Below are 15,579 nucleotides of genomic sequence, written 5' to 3'. Positions count from 1 at the left end.
ATGTTATTACACTTTATGTAGAATAGATCCAGTCTCTTCCAATACTAAATTGTCCTTAATAAAATACTATTTGATAAATAATATGGACAAGAAACTAAAAGCAATTTTTCCTCTTACTAGTGGCCAATTTTTATGCTGAAAATCTTTACCATCAGCCAAAAATGTGTGGGCTTTGTGTGTATGTTGAAACTGCATTATTGTGTGTTCTTTATAGCTGGTCAACTTTATTTTGGGGTTACAATTAACGTGCAGCATTAAAATTAAATCTGTTTTTTTAATCATTGAAAAAATATGTACATATTAATTTTCCACAAGACAAAACAGGTCACGTACACAAGCTAAAACGGTTTTGACGCTAAAGCACTGAGAGGACATCCGCTAGAAGCGAGCGTATGCACTCCTCTGTGGAGCAGGCTGAGCTCCACTCTGCTGCAGCTGATGACGGAGCTGCTGGGAGTAAGGATCCTCCAGGGATTTGACTGACACCGTCGTCTTGGGCCCGGTCTTCCACTCGATGCCACTCTCATCCACCACAGAGGCCTCCACAGTGACAGTGTGAGTGCCCAAGATGGAGAAATTTAGCAAGAACTGGGTGCTGAAGTAGTCGTTGTGGGGTTCTACTCGCTGCTCGATCTCATTAGTTTTAGTGTCGAGTGGAATCTAGAAGGGAAAAAACAAGACAAATTAGGGATCATCATCAGAGCAGCAACACAACAACAAATGGGAGTACAAATGTCAGAACTAGCGTTATCTGTGGATAAACACAGTATGTAGCTGTGTTTGCACTGCTTATACAGGTTAAGAATACCAGGTATGAGCTTCAATACATGGATCAAAGAGCAATATACTCAGGAGAATATACGGTATAATAATAGCACAGGAGAATGGAGTTCAGATATCTATGATTTTCAAATATTTGTATTTCCCTAACTGTCTGAGCAGTAACCAAAGATGAAGGCAAACACTCAATACCTTGTAGTCAGGTCCTGTCTTGCTCTGAAGGACTGAAGTGACATTGAGACAGACAGACTGGATTTTCCTGAAGAGTCCTGGCGTCGTACCATGCTGCACCACCCCCTCCACCTTTAGAGTGAGCTGCTGGCTGCTCTGCACTGGGATCGGTTCACTCGGCGTTCGTGGGGAAGGAGAGAGGGCGAGCTGGAAAAATAAAAAAAGATGTACATGGGTCAGCCTTAACAGAGCTAAAGAAAGACTGCCGTATATAGCTGCAACTGTACTGCATGTTCCTTTGCACTGCATGTTGAAACAGGTTTACGGGAGTTTGCCAAAAGGTTGATCTTTATATGGTCATATAAATGCATCAGAGTTATGAGGGTGTGGCTTTCCCATTCTTTGTTTTGTTGATGAAGTGATTATTAACAATTAGAGGCATTCTGTACACTTATGTTGTCCTGAGCATATGTAAATCTAAAAACTACAAAGAGGAAGTTGTAAAGTGTACCGCATTTATTTATCTAATGAGGAGATAAATCATCTCCCTCATACATTAGTAATACACACATTTACTTAGTAGTACATAGAAAGTAGTACAGTGAGCTCTCGATCATTCTTAATGTCTTACATTCTGTTTGACATCTACACTTGGGAATTGGGACAAACATTGTTTTGTACTTTTCTAATTAAAGTAATTTAAAAAAAAGAAATTACTGTACCTTAATGCTTGTTGACTGGAGCTTTTGGAAGAAATACCTCTGGAAAGACAGCGGGACCTTGAGCAAAGCTATGACAGCATCACAGAGACAACCTGTATGCTGCAAATCAATAACAGAAAACAATACGTTTACATTATTGACATTATGAGTAATTTGTCATTTAAAAAAAAAAAATAATATTCAGGTTAAAGTCTTGTTGAGATTAAAATACATAACATTAACAGGCCAAGATGTCTGTGTGGACAATATCCAGTTAAGACACATATACAGTAGAGTGCGGATCAGGCCGCATTTTTCGTCCGACAGAGCAGTAACCGAACCCGACCCGACATTCCGATATTTCTGTCCGAGCCCGACACAGTTAAAATCTACTTTTTTTTCTCATACTAATGACACATGTACGTGTGTTTATGTGGAAAGCCCGCTTTTATTAAGCAACTGTAGGAAGGCATTGAAATGTCAACAGATGAGCGCATCAGCACACACGGGGCAACAAGCGCACGTTAATACAGGCACGCACCTACATAATGAGCCATTTTAAATTTAAAATGTTCAATTCCTTATCGTGCTGATGTGACCGAACCCGAACATCATTTCTAAATATCGGGTCCTGACGGGCTCGGTTCGGGTATCCATCCTCTAATATACAGGTATAAGTGAGTCCAAAACTATTTAAAATGAAGTACAAAATAAATTAAAAACAAACCCCAAAGAAAACAAGAATAAGCGGCAGCAGAAAAAGTTTAGATCAAATACACTACATATATTATACTAGATAAAAGCAGAGCTAAGTAAGAGTAAGTAACTTACAAGGTATTCTATATTAATCTTACCAGGTGTGAAACAGGAGGGTGTTTCTTGGTGAGGCCCTCCACTTCCTCCAACACGCGACTGAAGACTGACATCATCAGTCGCTCATATTCACTCTCTGTCTGGACCGACCCCAGAGTGCCATACTCCTGAAAACTAGATTACAGAAAGAGAGAGAGACAATCTGTTACAGACAAACGTCTGCCAGGAGAATGCCTTCGGGCAATGTGTGTTATGGCGAAGCACTTTCAATAGAAAAAAACTCAAGAACATGGTACAATAAAAAACCTTTTAATCTAAATTGAATAAAATGCATTTATATATATTACGGTGTCATCTACGTCAAATGTGCAGCTTACAAAAATATACATCCATACATCATACTGTAGTTGGTTAATGCATGATTGCATTTTTTGACAAATTCAATATGATGTATTTAAACTACGTTGACATTTTCCTCACATTTTACTGGCAGTCTACCACAGAGAATATACCTTTTCTCATATGTCAAGCCAGTGAAAATCCTCTAACCCAAGTTAATTAATAAAGGCAGAAGTACATTTATTATACAGCAATTTTCTCATTATATTGGAAATGATACTTGAAGAAATCTAGACTAAATTCAATTTTAAAATGTCTCCTAAACACCAAACAAATTCATTCACATTGTTCTACCTTTGTGGACTACAACAGCTCTCACCTGGCTGCCTGTGGGTCCAGTATCAGCGCTTCTATAACATGGGAGACAAGCAAACAGCTCTGTTGTTGTCTGAGCAGTCAACAGTTAAAGAAAAATGGCCGACATTGAAGAAAGAAGACATAACAGCAGAGAAAGTGCGATGTGACTGAGGCATGTTTGAGGATACAGCTCCACATTGCGAAGAGTGGCATAATCAGCGTCAAACGACGACTGGTGTAAATCAGCGTAGCGAGCTGCAAGACTTCTGAACTCATCCATGCATACCTTCATCTGGGAAAAAGAAAAATGCTGATGAGCTACATTTGGACGCCTGGGCCATTAACCATCTCATTTCCTCACATTAAGTATAGGTCCTGATTAACAATATGTGTCAAAACTTCCCCTACACGTTCACAAATTGATGCCATCTAGCAATTTGGTGAGTATATGGTATGCTACGGCATGTTACAACATGACTACCTGTTTCCTGGAAAAAGGACCCCTTTCCTGCAGGTGGAGACCGACTGTATCTACCACACTATAAGTGTTTTACCTGCATGGCGATACGGCCGCACCGCTGCAGGTCATTGCCTGAGGTGAGGGCGATGGTGGTGGCAATGGCAGGAGGAGGGCTGGTTTTCAAGCTGTTGCAGGTACAAATGAGCTGTGACAGGGCTTGCAGGGTGTCGATCCGCAGCTTGATGAACTCACACTGGAATGTAAGCGGACTCAGAGGAGTGCTGGCAGCCTGGAGGGAGGGATTAATCAGATAACAGCACATGAACACTAGAGCTGAAGACTGACACAGGTCTCATTGAGTTGACACCTAACAAGTTAGGATCAGGTATTAGGTGACTTAATCCATTAACAATTTAGGATGCCGTGAAATCAGCTTCCATAGCAAGACTCTCCAGACGGAGCATGAGCAGCTAAGCGTCTTGGTGAAGTAGGAGGAATTGTACTCATGTTTTTTGACAAGCAGATGCCTGAAAGATAACTGACTGTGAGGGAAGCAATGCCCTTTTGGTAGGAGCGCAGGGCCTCGGCGATGGCGCTCATGGCTCCACTGTAGTCTCCGTCTTCCACGTGACTCAGGCACTGCTCTGCCTGGGAAAACTCCTTCAGGCTGTTCAGCCAGAAGTAGAAGTGCTCTGATGCTACGCGGGTCCGCAGACTCTGGTACAGCTCGCTGGAGAACTCGTGGCATCCCTGCAGATTAATGATCATTTTTCATTATGTTTCAGGTGCAGGATTTGGCAGTACTATGTCTGTGGCTTCTTCAGCTCTTGACACATTTTAATTTAAACAAATAAATGCTTCTGCCTAGGAAGACCTTTACCAGTTCTACAAAAGACTTAAGGTTTAAGCCATTTCATAGTACAGTTCTGGTTATGTTCAAGCAGAAGAGATTACCATGCGTGAGGCTTGTCGTGCGATGCGGTACACCGTCCAGCCATTAGCAACATTCTCCAGCTGCTGTTGGATGACAGTCTTCACTTCGGCTGACAGAGACGACTGGCTAGCGACAAAAATCACTGTTGCCAAGGAAACCTGCAGCAATCACATCGGGAGAGATGAGTGTTATGAGCTGAATGCAATGTCATTGAACATAGTTGTGGGTTAGCAGTAATGCACAGGCTAAAAAAAAACTAAACAAGTTCTATTTCTAATTGAAAACAGGTTTGCAGAACATAGATACAACACATTTACTACTTAATTGTCATGCAAATGCTGTTGTGAGTCTCCTGTGCCTGTGCTTACAACATAAAAGCTACACTTAAGTGTTGTGAGCATTAATTTACTGTCTAAACAGCAGCTGACTCATGCACAATCTCTCACCAGAAGCTCTTGCTGCTTGTCAGTGGAGGAGTGACTGGCCACTCTGTAGAGGTCCACCAGATCTCCCAGCATGCCGTCGCCCAACACCGGCAGGTGGCTGGCGATGGCTGCCAGAGCGTGGCACATGAGAACGCGAGAGGAGTCACAGGATAAGTGGAGCTGGCCAAGCAGGAATTCCACCACCGATTGGCTGAGATGGGGTCGATTTTTCAGCAGTTTGACCAATGAGGTGAGGGCTGTCTAGGGTTGAAACAAAAATGGACGTTTAGGGATGGGTATTATTAGGTCATGATGGGGGGGGAGATGGAAAACACCCTCCTTGTAATCAATCATAATTACATACATTTCCAGGAGGTGGATGGCAGTGAGTTAGATGATTTAGGTGAGGTGTGCTGGTATTATGGCTGTCAGTGTTAGATAAAGTCATAACAATTAAGCTTTACTGAGCAATGCTCCCAAAATAATTTTACCCTCGTTAGTTGCAATCATTTTTCCAACAGATATTAAAGATGGACGCCGCATTTATTATTGCTTTGGTATCAAATAACACAAATGTAAACAGAGTTTGGATAATTTTTTCGGTCAAAATACTGTATCCTAAATGCCTCACAATAGAAGAAGAAATCTTTATTTGTCACACACATAATCATACACAGCACAACGTGCAGTGAAATTTGTTCCCTGCATTTAACCCATCCTAACTAATTACTAGGCACTCAACTAGGCACTAGCAACTAGTTTTACATTTCCGTGTAAATATTAAATTATCAAGAACATTCGGCATGGCACTTTTACTTACATGGGCTGGGTATAATTTGAAATGTGATACTATTTTCAATAGGATACATGAGTTTTCCTTCATGTTGTTCTATAAAGACCTTTTACATTTAACAAAAAGAGAGCAATTTCTCAAATGTTAATGTTTTACTAGTCTATATCCACGACAATCCACTTCCGGGATTGCTCCGGTGCAGCAGGAAATTCCACCGGATGCATGTTTTTTCTGCTTTCTTTGTGTTGGAATTTTAAACTCCGGTGGATTTATGAGGACTATGGTTGACTGCTCCTCAGATCTCTGCAGGGTAAATTGAGACAGCTAGCTAGACTATCGGTCAAATCTGAGTTTTCTCTCGCACGACTAAAACAACTTTTGAATGTACACGTTCCACTAAAACAAGTTCCTTCCCGAGGCTACTTGGTGCCACCCAAGACGATTGTGATTGGTTTAAAGAAATGCCAAAAAACCAGAGCACGTTTTTCTCCCATCCCGGAATGCTGTCTGGACTCGCCAGACCCTCCTCCACAGCGCTGTGGAGGAAGGTCTGGCAATGCGAGACTAATGTTTTATAAACACAAGCAGTCATACAACAACTTTGCCAGCTTAGGTAACAGGAAAGTTTTCTACATTATGTGATATGAACACATTTGGGTTGGTACCAAATGAGGTTCGATTCCCAGCCCTATTCCTGAAATATTCATCCAATCAATGCCATCTGCCTTGTGGTTATAACGTTGTCTTACTTTGAGCGTGGCCTGAGTGCTGGGGCTGCTGTCCTGACTGCAAAGCATCAAAAGGGACTCCACTCCCAAAACTGTGTCCTGCTCCAACTGTACTATATCTGAGGAGGAGAGATACAGCAACACTTAACCTTGGCACACAAGCACAAACATCAGTGGGGTGAATGAGAGATGAAGCCATTAATGAGCAATTGACATTAGAAGGATCCCTAACCTTTTTCTGGACAAGAAATGGCAATGTTTGAGAGCACTATCACCCCATGAGCAGCCACTGCCAGGTTGCTATGGTAACAACATTCTTGTGCCAGTTTAACCAGGTCAGTGAGCAGGGGGGGAACCGAAGAGCCACCTGAGAAGAATGTTTGAGAGGAAAACACATCAGTTCAGAGTCATTCCCTTCTTCAATGAATGAAAAATAATGGCAATGGAAACCTGCATTTAAAGCCTGGTTAAAATAAAATTCTTACATACTTAAAGCTAGAGTGCAGAACTTTAACATATAAATAAATGTCGGTTACATTCAAGCACTTGACAAACAAGTTCACACAATGCTGATTAAGCCTATCACTGCCAGAAATAAACTCTGTATTTCTCAGTATACCAGAGTTGTAGTCTGGTTTCTGTCGTGTGGCACCGGAAGGACGCCTGAACAGCTTTTTGTCCTCAGAACGAGTAGTTTATTAACTCCCCAACAACATCATTCCATGAGCAGTACACAGTTCTGTTAACCAACCTTGCTCACTCACTTACAGTTCCTCACAGCATAGCACTGCTTATTCTGATTGGTTACAAAGTATGTCAGTCGTCCTGTATTACCAAATACCTTGACAGGAAGGGGGGAGAGACTACAGTGACGCAGCATTAATATGCATCAGTGTTTGTGTAATTACTCTCACTGCCAGAGGGGGGAGACATAAGTTTCGCACTCCAGCTTTTCAGTGTAACAAGAACATTTTTGTTGTTTTTAAAAGTGAACTAAACCTGTCATATTATTGAAGTACTGCTTGATTGCAATTGTCCCCGAGAGGGTGGCGAGGACAGCCAACATCCCCAGTTTCAAACTGTTGTAAGGGCTGGTCAGGGCACATTCACACAGGGTCTGCAGAGATGAAACACAATCGATTACCTACAGATTTTAAACCATGAAGACAACACCGACAGTGCAACTGTCAGCCTCTGAAACTCTACCTGAGTGTTTTCTCTGATCCAAAGGTGAGGCGCCTTTTTAGCCAGAAGCTTCAGGTCATTAGTTGCAAGTCTCTTCACAGCTTTTCTTGGGTCATCCTTCAGGTATTGAAGGAGGAGCTGCAACTGTGCAGATAAGGAATCAATTAAAAAGTAATTTCAGTTAGTTAGTTTAGATTGGACAATAATAGCAAAAGAGCTACGTCATTAACAGCCAAACGTCAAAGATATACATTTCTAAAATGAACATAGTTCCTCATGTGAATTTCTTAAGTACAATGATCCCCTTACCCCCCTTACCAATAAATTTCTGGAAGAAACTTGATACCGTAATTCGGCAGTATATTTGGAATAATAAACAACCTAGGCTAAAATACTCTACCCTGCAACGTACCACAAAGACTTGAGGCCTGGCCCTCCCTAACCTTTTCAGCTGCGGGCCCTCAGAGTGTGGATTGACCCCTCATCTACAGTCCCATGGAGAGAAATAGAGCAAAACCTCACTGGAAGTCTAAGACTGCAAGACCTCGCCTTTGCAGGTGTGTGTCCAAAAAAGTGTATGCTAACCTATGGCCCTATTATCACCAACACATTGACCAACTTTAAAACAAGTTGAGGAGCAACTACGCTACACCAATAAGTGGCATTTGAACACCCCAATTTGGCACAACATACACTTAATGTCTGGTAACAAACCTTTTGTTTATAACCAGTGGAGTGACAGAGTTATTTATACTCTAGACCAGCTATTCAATGATGAAGGTATGTTAAGTTTTGAAAACCTGAGAGCTAGCTTTGAGGTCCCTAGGACATCCTTCTTCCTTTATCTTCGCTTAAGATCAGCCCTAAAATGTTAAGGAGTGCCATGGGGGAACAGTCTTGAGATGCACCCAATCATTAAATGGCTTGTTGATTCTCCAGTGAGAGGGTTAGTGTCCAGGATTTATGCTAAACTGATGCAAGTATCTGTAGGAGAACTCCTAATACTAAAGAAATGGGAGCGAGAGCTGAGCCCTGAGGGGAACGTAATTAATTGGGAGACAGTTTGGGACAACATTTCCCACTGTTCCAAGAACCCAAATCACCAGCAGATCCACTTCAACATATGTCATAGGACATACTGGACTCCTCAGAAGAGCTACGTCTCTAAAGTCATTCCTACTCCCTATTGCACGTTCTGCCAACCTGAACAAACTGGAACTTTCTTGCATATGGTCTGGGAGTGTGAACAGGTGCATGAGTTTTGGAATAAAACAACATCAGTAATATCTAATGTGATATGATGTTGAATTCCTACTGACTCCATTGTTTTGTTACTTAATGACGACTCTAAATTACACCTACTTGGGAGACAGAAGAAAATTTGGCTAGCTGGATTAACCGCGACCAAGAAAATGATAGCTCAGCGCTGGCACACACCCCCCCCCCCACCACTCACTTTGTATAAAACAGTGGTTGGCGTATTTTCTGGACATAGTTATGCTTGAGCTCTCTACAGCAAGGATTAACAAAGCCAAGTCACCAACTATAGACCTATGGAAAGGTGCAGCAGCACAGGTATCAGTCCTAATGACCTCAGCATCACAAGAATTAGAGGAGAGTGACTAGGCAAGGTGTGATTCCTGATTCCTGTATTGTTTTTTGTTATTTGTTTGTTTTCTTTCCTTGAGACCACAGAGGGTGAGGGGTGGGAGAGGGTTGTTGTTCTTGTTCAATTGTGTTTGTCTGTTCTGTATGTTTAAAAATATAAAAAAGTAATAAAAAATTGATCTAAAAAAAAAAAAAAAAATAGATATATATTTCTATGTGTGAACCTACCATTACAGTATCTAAGAAGTAACGTCATGGTACTACCTGCTTTGGGATATCGATGAGGGAGGAGGCAGCCAGCTGGGTGAAGGTGTGCAGGGTGACGATGACCATGGGGGTGGAGGGGTAAGAGTTGACTAGGTGCTGTAGAAGCTCTCTGCTGCTTGAGGCCAAGCTGGCGTCATGATGCATGTGCTGCAGCATGGGGATCAACTTCAGCTTCAGTTCCACTGGAGTGTCTAAACCTGAGGTTAAGACATAGGAGGAATGATAACTCTACTCTATATAGTAAACACAATACAGCATACCAACAGCTATCTGCTGAACAGTGATATATATATATATATATATATATATATATAGTGAGGAAAATAAGTATTTGAACACCCTGCTATTTTGCAAGTTCTCCCACTTAGAAATCATGGAGGGGTCTGAAATTGTCATCGTAGGTGCATGTCCACTGTGAGAGACATAATCTAAAAAAAAAAAATCCAGAAATCACAATATATGATTTTTTTCACTATTTATTTGTATGATACAGCTGCAAATAAGTATTTGAACACCTGTCTATCAGCTAGAATTCTGACCCTCAAAGACCTGTTAGTCTACCTTTAAAATGTCCACCTCCACTCCATTTATTATCCTAAATTAGATGCACCTGTTTGAGGTCATTAGCTGCATAAAGACACCTGTCCACCCCATACAATCAGTAAGAATCCAACTACTAACATGGCCAAGACCAAAGAGCTGTCCAAAGACACTAGAGACAAAATTGTACATCTCCACAAGGCTGGAAAGGGCTACGGGGAAATTGCCAAGCAGCTTGGTGAAAAAAGGTCCACTGTTGGAGCAATCATTAGAAAATGGAAGAAGCTAAACATGACTGTCAATCTCCCTCGGACTGGGGCTCCATGCAAGATCTCACCTCGTGGGGTCTCAATGATCCTAAGAAAGGTGAGAAATCAGCCCAGAACTACACGGGAGGAGCTGGTCAATGACCTGAAAAGAGCTGGGACCACCGTTTCCAAGGTTACTGTTGGTAATACACTAAGACGTCATGGTTTGAAATCATGCATGGCACGGAAGGTTCCCCTGCTTAAACCAGCACATGTCAAGGCCCGTCTTAAGTTTGCCAATGACCATTTGGATGATCCAGAGGAGTCATGGGAGAAAGTCATGTGGTCAGATGAGACCAAAATAGAACTTTTTGGTCATAATTCCACTAACCGTGTTTGGAGGAAGAAGAATGATGAGTACCATCCCAAGAACACCATCCCTACTGTGAAGCATGGGGGTGGTAGCATCATGCTTTGGGGGTGTTTTTCTGCACATGGGACAGGGCGACTGCACTGTATTAAGGAGAGGATGACCGGGGCCATGTATTGTTAGATTTTGGGGAACAACCTCCTTCCCTCAGTTAGAGCATTGAAGATGGGTCGAGGCTGGGTCTTCCAACATGACAATGACCTGAAGCACACAGCCAGGATAACCAAGGAGTGGCTCTGTAAGAAGCATATCAAGGTTCTGGCGTGGCCTAGCCAGTCTCCAGACCTAAACCCAATAGAGAATCTTTGGAGGGAGCTCAAACTCCGTGTTTCTCAGCGACAGCCCAGAAACCTGACTGATCTAGAGAAGATCTGTGTGGAGGAGTGGGCCAAAATCCCTCCTGCAGTGTGTGCAAACCTGGTGAAAAACTACAGGAAATGTTTGACGTCTGTAATTGCAAACAAAGGCTACTGTACCAAATATTAACATTGATTTTCTCAGGTGTTCAAATACTTATTTGCAGCTGTATCATACAAATAAATAGTTAAAAAATCATACATTGTGATTTCTGGATTTTTGTTTTTAGATTATGTCTCTCACAGTGGACATGCACCTACGATGACAATTTCAGACCCCTCCATGATTTCTAAGTGGGAGAACTTGCAAAATAGCAGGGTGTTCAAATACTTATTTTCCTCCAATGTATATATATCTTAGCCCTGGCTCCAAATATCCAGACATTCAGATACTTCTCTACAATACTTTCAGAGCTGTATGTTTATTTTGATTATTAAATGGACTGTATTTATTTTAGTGTGAGCTACAATGTTCACACTAACCACGTTATTGCTCATTTGTTTAATAAAAGGTTTAAAAGGTTGTCTTAACTATGACATCCGTTGATGCATTTACTATTAATCACCTGTTTTAGGCCTTGATTTGTTTTTATTTAAATTTTGGATAGTTGTTTGGAAGATTTACCAAATATTCAAAACTTGGAAAAAAAAGGTAATCTGGACAGCTGTTTTTCTAAAAGTGATCTCTGACCTTTTTAGTACTGGATAAAGATTTTTACCTTGAATCATCTCACTGACTTTGTTGCAAATCCCTGCTGCAAAGTCTCTGAAAACAGACCAAAGTTATGTTATACAAACCAGCATCCCATATATAGTGTATGTACCACAGCTCAGGTGGAGCAAGAATTTTCCTTACTTTGACTGTGCAGAGAAACTTGCAGCAGCAAATATGGCAGCCTCCACTTCTACATTGTCATGAGAGTCCAAACTTTGGCGAATACTGTGGTGGGCATTCTTCCTGTCTGGGATGATGGAGGCCAAACTACCAAGCATCCTGAATAAACCAACAGGGAAATAGCTGTTTTAAGCCTCAGATAAGCTGGCAAGCAAGCAACATTAATTCTTGTGGGACTGAAGAGAAGTACAACATTAGCAGATGTTGGTCTCTCCGTTCTAAATTAGAAATCCTGTGCCAACCAGCAAAAGATTAAACATCCTTTTTATTTAGTACATTAAGCATTATTACCTCAGAGTGATGGCTCTGGCCACAGGGTCGTTGCTATGGATGACCGAAAACACCCTTTTAACAAATTCGTCCACATTGAGGATCTTTTCGAGATGTTTCTCACTCTGTTGAGTTACTTTCAGCACACAAAGGCGCAGAAAATTGTTCCTGAAATCAGAGAGACAAGCTTTTAGAAACAGAGATCGGTACCGCAATTTCACCAATCACCCACCATAGACATGTTACTAATGATTACTTACTTTTAATTATATCATCTTTCATTTAATATATAGTATGTAGGGTTTCTCCCAGTGTATTGCAAGCCTGGTGGCCCACCGGGCCTAAGTTTCCCCCCCATCGGGCCTAAACCACTGGGAATTATTTGTTAATGTATTTTTAAATATATTTTTTTTAACTACAGGTACATTGGGGTGGCTTGGTTGGAAACTTAGACGTAGTCATATTTTGAAATCTTCAGTTAGCTTTTAGCAGTGACCTAATGTAGGGTTTCTATGGAATCTGTCTTGTAGCTTTATTAAATTCTCAATTGCGCGATTCTGTCCATGATTCTGTTATCATAGAAACTATTGGACTCTACATTAATGCTGCCATCAGAATATGACTGTCCGGAGTCGTGCCCTCGTCAAAAAAAAGACACTTGCCACCAGGGTAAACAACTTTTCTAGGGGAAACCCTGGTATGGTTATTCAATGTTTAAAATATTGCTTATCACAAGCACCAAATGTCTTCAAATTGCTTTCTAAGTACTACCAACCGCAAAAAAAACAAAAACGAAATCCCTTAAAAAAGGTACACTGTGTAGGAATTTCTCCCATGTAGCGGTGAAATTGTATTTTGCATTCAAACGAATAGTGCTCTCTAGCGCCTCGCTTTTTCAAATGCGTGTTGCAACTACGGTAGCCGTTATGTACCAAGAAGCTATGACAACATGTCTTCCAATTTTCGCTTTTTTGGCGACGAGGATTCCTTCTCCTGTGGCTCGGCATAAGTATGATCCTCCATTATGAACTAAAGTGCAGTGCAGGCTTTCAAATTTGCCGGGACAGCGACAAGCGCCTCTCACTGATCTCCTCCGTTTCAGCTGGTTTCAGTCACGTGACGCTGGCTCTGAACGAAAACGCGTTGTGGATTAGCTAGACAGGTAGGCTAGTGCTTTATGTCCCTCTCAGCGATTATAGTTTTTCAAAATGGCGGAACGACATGGAAGCTTCCTTGGACTTGCCCGTCCAATGTAAATACAGATAAGAAATTCTTCGCTTACGAGGATAAGTCAGATCATTGGCAGAGGTAATTTTACACCAATGAGGACATATTTATGAATGAAGACATTGATTTTAGCTAATAAAATACTTAAAACACAACACAGTGTACCTTTAATACATGAAATGGATAAAAGCAGCTGTAACCAGCAAACTTTGAGTAGTTTTACCTGACATGCACTCAGTTGTCAGTTTATAAGATAATGTTAGTGAAAGAAATACACCAGCTGTGCATTAACTCCTTCCTTTATGAAAGCTATAATGTTCAGTTTTTTGTTGAAACTGTTTTAGGTAGGCGCTGATTCAACTTTATGTACATTTTTCAGGATGTAGTTAGTTGTCCTGTTGAATTGTATTGTGTATTATTGAGAGGTGTGTGTAATATTATGATGTATTACTGTTGTAATCGTGTAAAAGACTATTAGTTATGATTAAGTATACCGAGCAAACTGACAGAAAGTTGTCAGTTTACTAGCAATCATCAAAAACTGAGATAAGCTATCTTCAAAATTGTATTTAGTCAATGAGTCGTCTTAGTACCAAGTTATAAAGCATCCATACCCAAGTCTAAAGATGTCTGCTAGCTTCAGAAATGCAGAGTTGATGAGGATGGGAAAAGGGTACTTCTGGAAGAGTTTGGGGAAGAGCACCACAGCCTCACACTGCTCTCCCAGCTTTCCCGACCGCAACCCTGGAATTCAAGCAATTTCACCGATCACAACAAAACAGGTTAATTTCATATATTCAGTAACATTTAGCTAAACCGACGCAAGACACAACACACGGGGTCAGACGACAACCAATGCTAATTTGCAAGCAAGCTAGTTTACGCACCTTTGTCCAGCTCCATGAGAGCGGAATTGGCGTCGAGTTCTTGTTCGCCATAACAAGCCTCTGACAAGAATGAACGTGCAGTTGAAAGCGACATTATTGTTTAGTTATTTTACTTGAAAAAAAACTTTGACAGCACCCATGAGCTGTTAGCATTTCATTGTACAGACGGAGAGTACTCACTCAAACCGAGCGTTACAGCAATAATATTTCCGGTCTACAACTTTGGTTTTCAAAATAAAGCGCTCGACATTTTGAAGCTTTCTTCTTCTACTTTTAAGATTTAATTTTGTTTAAAATAAGTCTGTTTTTAAAGTGTGATGCATTGTTTTATATGAATATTACCCAACAGTATATAAAGCAGTTACAATTATATCCACCTTGATAAACAATGCATCAGTAATAATGATGCAGAATTATAACAACAATGCTGTAAGCTACTTATATGAGTACTTATATTTTTCATATTTTACCTGTTTTGTTGCAGTACTTTTGTACTTTTACTTCGGTACATTTTTTTCTCATGCTTAGAATAACAATTTCTTTCTGATAAGGTTTTTCCACAAAAATGTTCAATTAATTATTAAAAACATTTTTAAAAGCACATGTAGTCCTTGTCTCTCATTGAAAACTCCAGAATCTATGAATATGCAAATTATTTCAAAACTGCTGGACACAAGATTTCTCCCACTTCACAGAAAAGTCCATCTCGTCGAAAGTTCTCACATCACACACTGTGTTGGATATAAGTTGTGTATCGGACCATTATTGTCTTATGAACTAGTTTTGATATCACAAAGTCATGCTCGTACATAAACCATTAAACATAAATGTAGGTATTACTGCATAGAAAATGACCCCCTTTCACAGTTTTGAAGTACTTGTACTTTACTTGAGTCATCTTTTAATGCCAGGAAAATATTATACTTTTTACTTCACTACAATTATTTTTCTGCTTTAGTTACTAGTTGCTTTACAAATTAAGATTTTTGCATACAAAACATATGGGGGGCTTGTAAAATATGTTTTGTTATAAATTAAAACTAACCAAAACGATTCAAGTACAGCTGTAATGATTAGTCGATTAATCATTTAGGCTAGTTGATTGACAGTCACAGGGGACATTTTTCTGCATTGAGTGCAATACACATTTACGTACATACTTTTA

At 40.6% G+C, this 15,579-nt stretch overlaps 1 protein-coding gene across 1 annotated transcript; it reads right to left on the bottom strand.

The window, feature by feature from the left end:
* Window positions 1-254: 254 nt before the first annotated feature.
* ints7 (integrator complex subunit 7) lies at window positions 255-14,633 on the bottom strand. The gene is made up of 20 exons (XM_031322482.2): window positions 14,415-14,633; window positions 14,142-14,271; window positions 12,322-12,468; window positions 11,992-12,129; window positions 11,855-11,901; window positions 9,559-9,758; window positions 7,708-7,830; window positions 7,501-7,618; window positions 6,734-6,868; window positions 6,523-6,620; window positions 5,002-5,241; window positions 4,576-4,713; window positions 4,165-4,371; window positions 3,716-3,910; window positions 3,350-3,453; window positions 3,184-3,252; window positions 2,507-2,639; window positions 1,674-1,772; window positions 973-1,158; window positions 255-660 (listed from the first exon to the last, which is right to left on the bottom strand). The coding sequence occupies exons 1-20, from the start codon at window positions 14,506-14,508 to the stop codon at window positions 379-381; spliced, it is 2,883 nt and encodes a 960-aa protein (XP_031178342.1). The 5' UTR covers window positions 14,509-14,633; the 3' UTR covers window positions 255-378.
* Window positions 14,634-15,579: the final 946 nt, after the last annotated feature.

This window comes from Sander lucioperca, chromosome 19 (genome assembly GCF_008315115.2).
Source record: "Sander lucioperca isolate FBNREF2018 chromosome 19, SLUC_FBN_1.2, whole genome shotgun sequence".
In the NCBI taxonomy this organism is placed as follows: domain Eukaryota; kingdom Metazoa; phylum Chordata; class Actinopteri; order Perciformes; family Percidae; genus Sander; species Sander lucioperca.
Note: the sequence above shows the minus strand (reverse complement) of the source record. Positions and strands in the feature narration are given on the sequence as shown.